General features: G+C 37.8%; 1 protein-coding gene across 2 annotated transcripts in view; it reads right to left on the bottom strand.

The window, feature by feature from the left end:
• LOC119793759 (liprin-alpha-3-like) overlaps positions 1-11,542 on the bottom strand; it is a 36,564-nt gene extending 25,022 nt beyond the window's left edge. The window contains exons 1-2 of one of the 2 annotated variants that reach the window (XM_038301013.1): positions 11,282-11,542; positions 1,955-2,717 (exon numbers count right to left, since the gene is read on the bottom strand). In XM_038301013.1, coding sequence (XP_038156941.1) covers positions 1,955-2,287 — 333 coding nt within the window. In that variant the 5' untranslated portion in view covers positions 2,288-2,717; positions 11,282-11,542. The remainder of the gene's footprint in view (positions 1-1,954; positions 2,718-11,281) is intronic. The other variant, XM_038301012.1, reaches the window with a different exon arrangement.
• Between the last annotated feature and the right edge of the window lie 932 nt (positions 11,543-12,474).

Raw genomic sequence — 12,474 nt, 5'->3', positions numbered from 1 at the left:
GTCTGTATGCGTAATTGCGCACACATGGCAGCGGTTATTGTCGCAAGAAGGAGACATCGAAATGAAGCAAGGAGACGCAGAGAACGCATTTTTTCACTCCGTGTGAATATTTTTGCAATGAAGGAGGAAACGATCATCAAAACATATCGTTTATCCAGCATTGCCATTTTGGAGCTGTTGGGGGAACTCCGAATGGATTTGGAGCCAGCCACAAGGAGGACCCACGCAATACCAGATATCACAAAACTCCTTGCAACGTTGCACTTTTTTGCATCTGGGTCATTCCAGCTAACGGTTGCAGCGAGAGCTGGGATCTCCCAATCTCGTTTTTCAGAAGTGCTGTCCGACGGGGTCGGGGTTCTCCCCCTGCGCCTGTGGAGCAACGTGCCAATGCTGCGGGGATGCGTTCGCGCAGTAATCTCATCCACAGTCACTTCTTGTGAGCCATTTGGTATATGCATTTTTCTACAGGCCAATACAAAACACCTGTTGTTTTTGTTTTGTTTTTTTACTGCAGTGAAGTAGAAATTCAGCCCCATACCACCTTAGGGATTGTACAAACTACAAACTACTTTGCCGCAAACCACAAAACGCGCAAAACCATCATTTAAATAGGGCGTCTCCAACAGTTTTGCACCTGCCACCAGTTGCGCAATCACTCTTGTTAAATCGCCCGCAAACCATGGTTCAGCCCCTCGCTCAAAATTCCAGTTTGCGAGCGCAAATTACTGCACACAAAATTGGATCTTGATAAATCCGGCCCATACAGTATAAAATAGAGTTACAAAAGATGCACGCTTGGAGACCAAATCCCAGGAAATTTCCCAGAATGAGGAGTGGGCAAAGCAAAAATCTATCCTGCATCAGCTAAACGGTCTGTGCCAAATCTCCAAGAACAGAACAGAACAGAAAAATGTTTATTCTGTAAATGCAGCCCTGATTTGAAAATGTGCAGCTTGATCCTGACACATCTCCAAGCAGAACACTTTCCGTGTGGGTTGTCTGACAGCTATATGCACTAATACTGCAGTAGGGGAGAATCATGACGACTTCTTTAAAGATTTGTACTTCAGTTCTTGTGATCTAATGTTTTCTATGAACAGAACATTGGTTTGATGTCCCCCTGGGCATAATAATAACTAAACTTTATTGATCTCGTATTGGAGAAATTTAGACATAGACAGACATTGAACAAAGTTTTGAACCCTTTTTTTCTCTCAATTATGTTATGTTAAAATATGTTAATCAGAGAAACACAAATTCCCTCTCTGGTTTGCACCCCCACTTTGGTTTTCTGATTAGTGTATTTGCATTACCACAATACGTAAACAACACCAGGTTTCATTTGCAAGCAAACTGAAATAAGAGATTGCTCGTTTGGGCTGTATGATGGTTAGAATATGGTTCCATACCTGTCCAAATGAAGCAGATGTCAAAGGAACAATCTCGGGTTTGTTTGAAGCAGACCTTAACAGCGAAGTGTGAAAGCCCCTTAGTTTACAAAAAATTTCCATGTTTTTGGCAACAGGAAGCATCTCTAAACAATTAGGTTTTTCTCTTGCAAGTTAGGAAAAATTGGAATAACATTATTTCAGCCTGCTGACCAGCAGTGTGTAACAACAGCACCCAGGTGGGCATGTCTTTTATGCCTCATGAAGCCAAAGAAATCCCTTTATTTGTCCATTGAACTAAAGAACTTTCAGCTTTCTGTTTACATTTTAAGCCATGGTACCGGTGGCCACTGCAAGCCCAGTCACCCACTGGAGAAAAACAAGTGACAAACTTTACTTAATCAAATCTAAACCGTCTTCCAAACTCATGAATCATTTTTCGGTCTTGCAAATGTTTAATTAGTACTGCGCCTGGAATTATTCTCAAAAAAACAAAACAGATAAAAATTCTACAAATTCAACACATTTTCTCACCCATCTGTTGTACACCTTCTGAGCCTTACCTGTGGCAAAGCTATTGACAGCTGCCTCTGAAGTGACTCTTTCTCATGGCCGAGCTCCCGGAGGCGAAGTTGTGCTGTGCCCAGGCTTTCCTGCGTCTCCCTCAGGTTCTCCAGCAGCCTCTCCCTCTCCGTCAGCATGTTTACCATCAGAGACTCCAGGTTTCCCGTGCTGCCTCCTTCGTCTCCTCTGGGCTCCCTGTTGCTGAATCCTCCTCCCCCCATTGCTCCGGTGGGACCCCCTCCGACCCCGGCTCCCGGAGGTGAGGTGGGGCCCCCGCCTGTGCCGCTCCGCCCATCCTCAGATATGGTGGGCATTACCTCGCACATCATCATGAGACCGTGGCGTGTAAGTGGAGTTAATAAAGAAACTTCACAGAGGATTGTACATGCAAAATATCTGTGGTGACTTTGTTCTTTTATGGGCTTGTACTAAACATTAGATGTATAAAATATATATCTTTGCATTTTCCAAAAATATCATCCCTTTGGTCATGTCTACATCAAAATCGTGGTTAGGTTATTGCCTTTGTGTTTGTTTTTTTTTTTTGCATACTAGTCTTTCATCACAAAGTCCTGACCTACATGAGAAATGATCTGACTGTTCATGTGGAAAGGCAAATGCAGGGATGCATTTCCGTAGGGTAGCAAGGATTGGCAAGGGACAGGAAAGGGGAAAGGGAATGGAAAAGGAAGGGATAAAGGTGGGCTGATAGCTTTAAGTTGTGTCCACACCGCAGAGCTCCTTGCAGCGCCAAGCGGAGAGCTGGAAAACAGAGCAAGGTTTGAGTTAGCTCTAATAGCCTGGTTAAAAAAATAGTTACTTCTCTACAAAATAAGAAAAGAAGTGTAAAGTTTGATAGAATGACAAAGGTCAATATGAATACAGTAAATTCCAGCCCCTAGCTCCTGCTTCCTTACTGTTTGTAGGGTCAACAGTAAGAACTCTATTATGGGTAGGAAAGGTACTGCTGTGCTGAATTCAGACGGTCTTTATAGCCTTTCAGACATCATTATGCAATGGAAACACACATGGATGATGTTTGTTAAACTGGGACTAAGGCCTTCTGAAAAACATCTACAAAAACATGTCATAAATAAGACGAACAACTGAATCTCTCCATTATACAAACTAAAACATCTGAAGTCCTTTCACAGAGGATCCTGGGATTCTGTACAGCCCTTACAGTAAGTGGCAAATAGGAAAGAGAGGGGGTCCCTATGCTAAATTCACCATGATAGGAAGCATACTGCCTCCTTTTCTTACATCCTCTCTTACTGCCAGAACTATTCGGATATCCCTTATCATGGCGACTGTTGACACACTTCCACTTTGGCTTAAGAGACCTTCCTGATTTGATGAATTTGGATCAACACAGAAAAGCATATGAGCACAGAAAAGAGAAGAGATGATGATTATAAGATAATGCTTTTACTGGGCATTTTCATTAAAAAGAACCGGTAGATTAACAATTCAAAGACATTAATTCTATTTGATTTAGAATTATCCAGGTATTCATATTATTGTGTGCAATGATATATTTATATTTCATAAAAATCCCACTGGTTTATTTATCTAATTTTAATTTTATGAGGAAAGAAATGCATTTTGATTGTTTCTTTTCCACAAGCATGTGCTGGCCAAGCACAGGTGTGAGGTGTAAATTTACCTCTTGAGAATTTCCTTTTAAAAAGAGGTATTTAAAGGATTTTTATTAAGACAACATTTATGTATTAAAATTGTTTTTAAAATGGGTAGTCAATAGTCTTGGCTTGACTTAAGCAGAAAACATCACATTATATCCTTCCTTCCTTCCTTCCTTCCTTCCTTCCTTCCTTCCTTCCTTCCTTCCTTCCTTCCTTCCTTCCTTCCTTCCTTCCTTCCTTCCTTCCTTCCTTCCTTCCTTCCTTCCTTCCTTCCTTCCCTATTTCTTAGGGAGTTTTGCGTTTTACTTTGATTCTAAAATAATCATAAAGAACAGAAAAATTAGTGAAGATACATTTGGAAAAGTTTCTAAAGTTTTAGAAAAATTAACACTGCATGTTGATTTGATTTTTAGTCTCAACCGTGAGCCTCAAAACTTTAGCAAAGTCTTAGGGAGAGCAAAGAAAACTTTTTCAACATTTTTGACAAACTTTTGTCAAAATTGCTCAAAAGAACAAATCAATCTGATATAAAAAAATAATAGAATCTTTAATGTAAAATATGGCAGAAAATAAACTTTTTTTCAATATAGTTTGCATTTTAGTATTTAACAATATTATTGAACACAACTATGTAGACAACACATAGCTGTACATAATGTCACCAGGTGACTACAAACCTGGCTAAAGTGCTCCGTAAATGCATAGAAATAATCAGTTCATGGATCTACAGTTATTTTTTCAGCTGCATAAAAAAAAATCTAAAGCAAACAGGTTTGGACCAAAATGACTCAAAACTCTTACATTTTTGTTATTTACTTTTGTTCTCTTCAATCATTGACATTCATTAATGATCTTTTTATCTGTATGTCACTGCAATTTACTTTTCAGTGTTTTTTGTTTTTCATGGAGAGTACTTTAAATTGTCTGTCTACCTCACTTCATGGTTTTGAATCTTGTGAGTTATTAGGAGAAATCAGAGAAAATAATTATTTTCAGGGTTATTCTAAACTCTGTGTTAAGTATCCTAAACAAAAAAAAAACTGATTTAGGTGCTTGTAGGTAACAGTAAAAACAATATGTTGTATAGGCTCTTAACAGTTAGGCTTTTAATTATTGATAAATTATTATCATTTGTTCAAAGCAATCATCCATTTGTTTTGATTTCCTTTGTTTTTTCTAAATTAAATACTATTATTTAAAACTCTATAATATGACCTAATTAATTATTAACAAGGTATTTAAGGGAAATACATGTATATGGGGTTTTTGATCTGTAAAAGTTGTAAGTTGGCAATGTATGCTGTTATAATATCTTTGTTCCTAACTAAAAGAGATTTTTATTAAGCTTTGCGCTGATTTGAGAAGCAGCCAGTGCTGCTGTTGCTGGGTATATTAGAAAACCCAAGATATAGAAAAGTAGGAGAAAAATCGACCTGATGAAAAACTGGTCATCATAATAATCTTACATATCCAAACATTTTAAAAAGTTGAAGGAGGTGAACTAGATTTATTGATATTCAACAAAGAAAAAATCTATTGAAACTTAATGGAAAGGTAATTTACTATTTTTCTAGTCACACTGTCCTATCAAAGCATGTTACACTTCAGTCACATTTAACCAATTCAGTCACTAACCTGCACATATTAATACATTAATACAGGAGTAGGGTACATCAACATGTGACAGGGGGAAGCTGGATTTTAACCCAAAACATTCTGGTTGCCAGACAACCTCTAAACCTACTAAAGACAGAATGCAAGATTACATTGATTTATGTAATTTTGTATTCTGTTTTCTTTTTACATATTTGGCCAATTTCAATGCTAAAAATGTCAGAATTAATCTAGGATTATTCTTTTTTTTTTAAATCACCTTAAAAAAATGAAGATGCTTTACCTTTTATGGATCTCTGTTCTTATCATTTCAATATTAGGATTGATCTCAGGGTAAATAAAACCCTCTACCACTGTAAAAAGCATAACCAGTTCCTTCAAAGAGAACATGATATCTTGAGTTTGTATTGTTTTTTATTATTTTTTATTGTCATCACACTTGCTGACACAACTTTTGTTTACATGGCTTCCAGCAGTGCATGTAGCAATCTTTGACTGTAGGAATTCCAAGTTTGACAGTTTTTATTTGCTATTTCAGGGACCACAATAAAGCCAAGATCTAATGTAGAATAGAGGTCTGTTACACCTCTTAATAAACTTTTCTTTCAGTTGAGCTGACTGGAGCTCTTGGCAAATTTAAGATTTAGGAACCTTTGGACAGCTGGATCAAAAACACTATACAGTACATTTACACCTGAGGTCTTTAATTCCACTCCTTAAGGTCTAGTGTCCTGCACCTCTTTAGTGTGTCTGTGCTTCCACACCTAAATCAAATGGCTAAATTACCTCCTTAGTCAAGTTCAACAAAGTCCTGTTAGTGATCTGATTATTCAACTCATTATTCAACTATTCAGCCTTAAGTGATTTTCTAGGCCAAGTTGTCCAAAACTAACTGTGTAGGAACTGACTGCGTTTGAGTGGGGTGACAAGACTCTGATAAAAGTTCAGTTAAATCAGTTAAAGAATAAAATGTGAAATGATTATGCGTAGTAAGAAAGTGAGGTTTTTAGCTGCTTCAAGTCAGTGATGAGGCCAGTTACGACAGTAGAATTTAAATTGCACTTGTGGTTATACTGCACAATTTGATTGTATTATAAACTGTGATCACCACAGAGTTTTTTTTTTTTTTTTTTATCTTTGGGTAGGAAGCTGTTTTTTTAAGACCTCCAAGCCTTTCAGATGACATTTTTCCCAACTTCTTCCTTTTTACTGGGAAGTGCCATTCCAATCCTCATGCTATAAGCTCACATTCAAGCCTAAGAATGCAAATATCAAGTGGCTGTAGCTATGTGCTGATTTGCATAAACTGTAGAAAGAGTTTAATCTCAGAGAGTGGTTTTTGGTGTGGATATGAATGCTCACAGTGGACAAGAGTCTTTAGTTGCCAATTTTTCTCCTTCAAATATATATTTTGTTTCAGTTAAGAGCCGCTGGTGACAATATGACATAAGAATAAGATGTAAGAGAGCTTATATCATTTTTTTCTTATATAATTTTTTCAAAAAACTTGGTTTACTAATTTAGCACTTCTTTAAACACAAGCAGAAAACAAGAGAACAAATAAGAGAAGTTTTAAAAAAAGGCATTCCATTCAGACCAACACTTGTCAGTGTTTTACTGTTCAGTGTGATCAGTCCTCTCTGGGTAAAACAAAGCTGAATCAGGACAGACAACATTACTGAGCATGCTGCAGTTTTGTGTGAAGCGTCAGCTGTAAGGTCACTTAATGACCTGCTTGTTTATGGATGTGTAATGAAAGAAAGATAGCTGAAAGCAGAACAGTAATATATAGTGTCCTCATTAAGCATTAGCTGAAGCTGTGAGTTTTAAGATAGATTCTTTACTTGGTGTCCCAAATGATGAAGACATTTTTGGAGGTATTGAGAAAACTGTAAACTAGAAACAACAATCTACAGCAATGTACCGCTACATTTTTCTACTACTACTTTCTTTAAAGTAGCAGATGCAACAAGAAACCTCTGAGTACCATGCAAAAGTATTCATGTTTTTTTCAAGTTAGTTCTCATCTGTCCAGAGCAGCTTCTTCCACTGCCTTTCTATCCAGATTGCCTTGTATTTAGCTCCATTGGTATCTCTGCTCCTTGCTAAGGAAAGATACTGATAGCTTGATGCTGCTTTTTTTAATGTGTATTTGGGTCTATTGGTGTTTTCTAAGGTTAATTGCCCTTCTTACCCTTCCAACCAGTTTAGGTGGAGCTGCATGTCTTGGTAGGTTTGCAATCATATTATACTCTTTCTAGCTTCAGAAGATGGATTGATCAGAACTCCCAGAGATGTTCAATACTTGGGATATAGTTTCAGAACCTAACTTTGCTTTAAACTTCTCCAAACATTCTTCCTGACCATCTTATTGATGCTGCTTGCTCTCTATCTCCTCATGCAAATATAGCCGCTTTTGGGTGTTATCAGCTTATTTAATGGCCTTTATCGGTTATCAGTTCCATAGAATGGCTTCAGATTGTGCCTCCTACCCCCCAGTATTCTCAGTAGGTTGTTTTCACCAAATGAAAACTAACCTAAGGTAATTCCTTTTTGCCCGCATAATTAATTGGTGTATTTGTGTTATCTGGCTATATTTATAGTAGTTCTTCTTCTATTCTATATAAATTGATCCACATGTCACTCATTTCAAACAAACAAACAAAAAATAATGAAATTTCATGCCAATTGAGTTGTTTTTAAACATCATATTAAATCCATATCACTGAAACATTTAAAATTTATTAAAAGTACAGCTTTAAAACCAAGGTAAAAAAAAGTAGGTACATTGTAATGTAAATAAAAAAGTATAAATAAAAAATGTTACTTTTTAAAGATAAAAAGTAACATGATTCAGTGTTTAGTTTTTAAATAGTTTTCAAGCAGTGGAAGTGTTCAAATAAAACTTTATGCTTTTGAAAGAAACATTCATATATTTTTTTAAACGTACGTGATTTTATACATCTTAATTTTAAAGTCCAAGAAAAATGCAATAAACCAAGTTCAATTCAATTCAATGTATTTATATAGTGCCAATTCACAACACATGTCATCTCAACGCACTTTGCAGTTCACCAGATCAGATCAATGATACGCTGCACATTATCAGCTAGAAGAAACCTACTATAAGGTAGATGAGGCACAATCTGAAGCCATTGTACGGGACCGCTACCCACTATTAATGGCAATTTAATGGATGATTACATCCAAAACGGGTTCAGATAACAGTTGTATTTACAACATGGTTCCAAAAGTATTTGGTCACTTGCTATTAGACACAGACATAACCTTAAGTGACATTATTATTTAAATGTAAATGCTTTATAATACTGATTTCTGAGATTTTTTGCAAGTCTAATGAGTGTGCTAATGGTCATTTCTGCCCAATCTATTAGAAGTGCATTTGGGAAACCAGACACTGATATTGGACAAGAGGACCTAGCTCATATCTCCTAGCTCCTCTACTCTTAATTCCTCCCAAAGGGGTTTCATAAGGGTTAAGATAAGGACACTGTATAGACCAGACAAGCTCTCACACGGTAAACTCAATGACCCACATCTTTGTGGATTGATGAAAGGAAGGGGTCATCATAAAGTGCTCCTACAAAGGGTTTTAGATCTTTCAAATTGTTTCTGTTTTCTGGGAAGGAGTTCCTTTCACCGAAACTAAGGGTTTGAGCCGAAATCCTGAAGAACAGCCCCAAACTTTAATCCCCCCAGCAACAAACAATATGCTTGACAGTTTGGTCAGGCACATGCAATTCCCCTGGGAAATGCTAAACCTAAGCTCATTTATTTGAGGACCAGACAGAGAAGCATGATTCCTTATCCAAGAGACAACACCTTTATTATTCTAGTTCAATGGCAGCTTCTGTTACACCTCTGATGTATCTAATAATTTGCATTTAGTGGTATAAGGCTTGGTTGGAGTTCCTCTGCAATGAATCTTAGTTACATGGAGATCTCCATCACTGTTCGGAAGTTAATCTGAAGTCCACATAAAGTTTCAAGGTTTATTGACTTTATAGAAAGTTGGCAAACTCTGTGCATGTTGTACCTTGTTATCTGCTCACTAAGACTGCAATTAAAGATAATTTTGCAAATCGAATAATCTGTCAATTATTTTTTTTTGATTAATCGATTAATAACCAGATAGCAAACGGTTCCTTAAAGCAGACTTTTTATAAAATCAAATCAGATTAAACTAAAACTTTTAAACTTGAGGAGGCTGGATAGAACATCGTGACAAACACAAAGGTTTTTTTGATCTTACATGCAAACATTATTTTTTTTAAATCTAGGTATAATTACTACTCTGAGTGGGTTGCTCTGTCAGCTAAAGGCATATTTTACAGTCTCTATACTCCAGTTAACAATTAATGTTTTACTAAATTAGATGATGATTATTTCAATAATCAATTAACCATGATTAATCAAATTTCAGCCCTACTGCTAACCACACTGTGATTATAAATTTGATTATACCACCTTAAGCATTTTTGCACCTTTTGAATTTAAGGGTATTTAAGTAAAGCAACTGCATACAAATTTGCACAACATTCTGGAGATTTTTATTTAAACAAACAATGAAATAAATTTCTTCTTCTCCTTTCCAGTCCAACTAAAAACGTGCTCTGATCATTATTGGTCTTTCACAAATCAATTTCTGGTAATAATCTGACATAAAGTCAGAAAGTTTGAAGGGTGTGAATACTTTTTGGGTCTATTTAAAGCTGTTTCCACGCTGAAACTAAATTGCATTCATTCTGCGACTGTTGGAGTGCACAACTGCCCACATCATCATCATCATCATCATCGCCATCATCCCATACAATTGGGTATCTTATCTAGAAGTTGACAGTTGAGCTTTATAGCACATATGCTGCAATCAAGAGGAGCAATAAATGTTATAATTCCTCTTTGTTAATCAGAAAAAGGGGGGCTAAGGAAAGCACGCGCTGTGCCTGTGATGTTTGCTGTGTGTGCATGTGTTTGTCGATGGGTGAGAGAATGGGAGAGAGAAAAACACGCTTCTCCACCAATTACTGGGGCGGGGGAGAGAGCTGGAAGCAGCAAACTGAGTGGGTCTCTCTGTAACGTTAAATCACAAATCAAAAAGTGCATGCGACTGAAATGAATTACAAGAAGCAAAGGAACTAATAATCCCCCCATTCCTCTCTTGCCATTAAACGCTGTACCCCCCGGGGGGGAAAGCATCACTGGAAACAAGAAAGATGGACTAATCAGCACCCGGATCCTGCAAATATTAAAACTGTATGACGCTCAGCAGCTGACATGTCGGCCGATCAGTGGCTGCAGCTTCATGTCTGGATGTGAGGAGGAAAGACCATTCGGTGAGGAGCGCACGTGCGCGCACGCGCAACACTACATCCCTATGGGAATCTTGTTGGATGTATAACTGAGGCATCTTCTGCCCACCCTTTTGTTAATTTAACGACACGAGCATTATGGTTTCATTTCAACGTGAATTCTGATTGACTGGTTGACATTGACTAGTCAACCTGCATAAGACACAAATAGGCTATCAACAACCCCCATAGAGGCAGTGACAAAACAAACTGGGTGGTGTAGCCTAATTGCCAAGCTCCCAGTGGCAAAGAGCTTAGTTGCAGCCATGATTAATTACAAGCAACACATTCTACTAGGCCATTATATGGAGGCATCTTATGATGATCTGATGAAGCCCCCTCCACCCTCCCTATAATAAAACCCATCACCTCATCAGCTGTATGGAAACGGGCGCGTGGCCCAAATAAATCGTGTTGTCTATTTGTTGGCAACACACCTGTCAATCCCGATCGCGGACAAAAGCTTTAAGCCTTTCAGTTAGTCTAACGTGAGCCTAGACTCCCTCCAGTAGACACACATACATACATTTAAAGGCTTTCCGCGGTAGAAAAATATCATGGAGTCTCACATGCATCCATCCGTACGTGCACATTTATCTTCTGCGCCTTTTCTGCGTATCCTCGCTTCTCCCACCCCCCCTTCTCTTCCCTGTCAACGGAAACTGGGTTGCGATGGGGCGGTGTGAAGTTGCATCCTTACCACAGTCATCGCGGGGAGCCTGGACGGTCCATGTTTGTTGGAATAAAAAAAATCCCTTATACGTCCATTTAGGTTTTAGCCCCCCTTTCCGAAAGTACCCTTTATGTTGCTTTCCCCCCACATGTAAAGAGGGAGGGAAGAGGGGGTGGAGGGCGCAGGCAGGGAGAGACGATCCGCCACCTTACCACATAGACTCCCCCTCAGCTGGATTGGAAGGTAATGGGTCTTAAAGAAACATTCTCTCAGCATTCTCCGCATCTCTGTGATTTACGCGCGCGCGACACGCTCTCGCCCCGCTCGCGCGCGATCATTGGCCAATCAACCAGCTGATTAAATATACAGCGGGTATATTTCTCATTAACTGATATAGCATAAATTGTTTTCAATCTGCACTTAAGGAAAAAAACTAAGGACATTTGATAAAATTTGGTAAATTAAGTAAAAATATGTAATAAGATCTACAGTATATTTTAATTAGCAAAACATTAAAGTATCAACCGACGTTATTTCTTATTATTTAATGAATGCTGTATTAGTCTGGACAAAGTTCCGTTGGGATTTTCCGAAACGGTCCTGTCACAAATTATCATTTGGATGGAGATCTAGACTGTCTGGACTTTGACTAGGCCACTGCCACTCTAACATGTGGATCATATTAATTACATTAAGTTATATACCTAAAAGGGAACCCCTTTAAAATTGTGGCTTTGGTAAAATTTCAGCACATTTTCCTTTCAGAATTGCTCTATATTCTGGTAAATTCACCTTCTAATGAAATCTAATATGCTTGTTTCTGCTAAAGATAAACACACAGCCCCATCAGGCTACTACCTTCACCATGTCTCAGTGTGAAAATGCTCTGCTCATTTTACATGTTCTGCATCTCAGTGATTAATGACCTGTAAACCTACTGACACTACTTCACTCATTGGCCTGTTGAACACTTGGCTAATTGTAGATGATGCACATTTATCACTTGACCCATGATGCAATTGACTTGACAATTTTGTTTTATGCTCTAATTTCCAGAGTGTGTAGTTTCTTTTTATTTCTATAAAAAAATACAACTCCAAATGTTTCTTTTCAATTTTATAATAAGAATAAGCCAACAATAAATTTCAGGAAACAAATGCAAGCTACAACATAAGGGGACTCCAACATTAACAGCAATAGGGCCAATCCACTCCAGTGGA

Source organism: Cyprinodon tularosa, unplaced genomic scaffold, assembly GCF_016077235.1.
Source record: "Cyprinodon tularosa strain WSP-4 unplaced genomic scaffold, ASM1607723v1 ctg46, whole genome shotgun sequence".
Taxonomy (NCBI): domain Eukaryota; kingdom Metazoa; phylum Chordata; class Actinopteri; order Cyprinodontiformes; family Cyprinodontidae; genus Cyprinodon; species Cyprinodon tularosa.
This window is presented reverse-complemented; position numbering and strand designations above follow the sequence as displayed.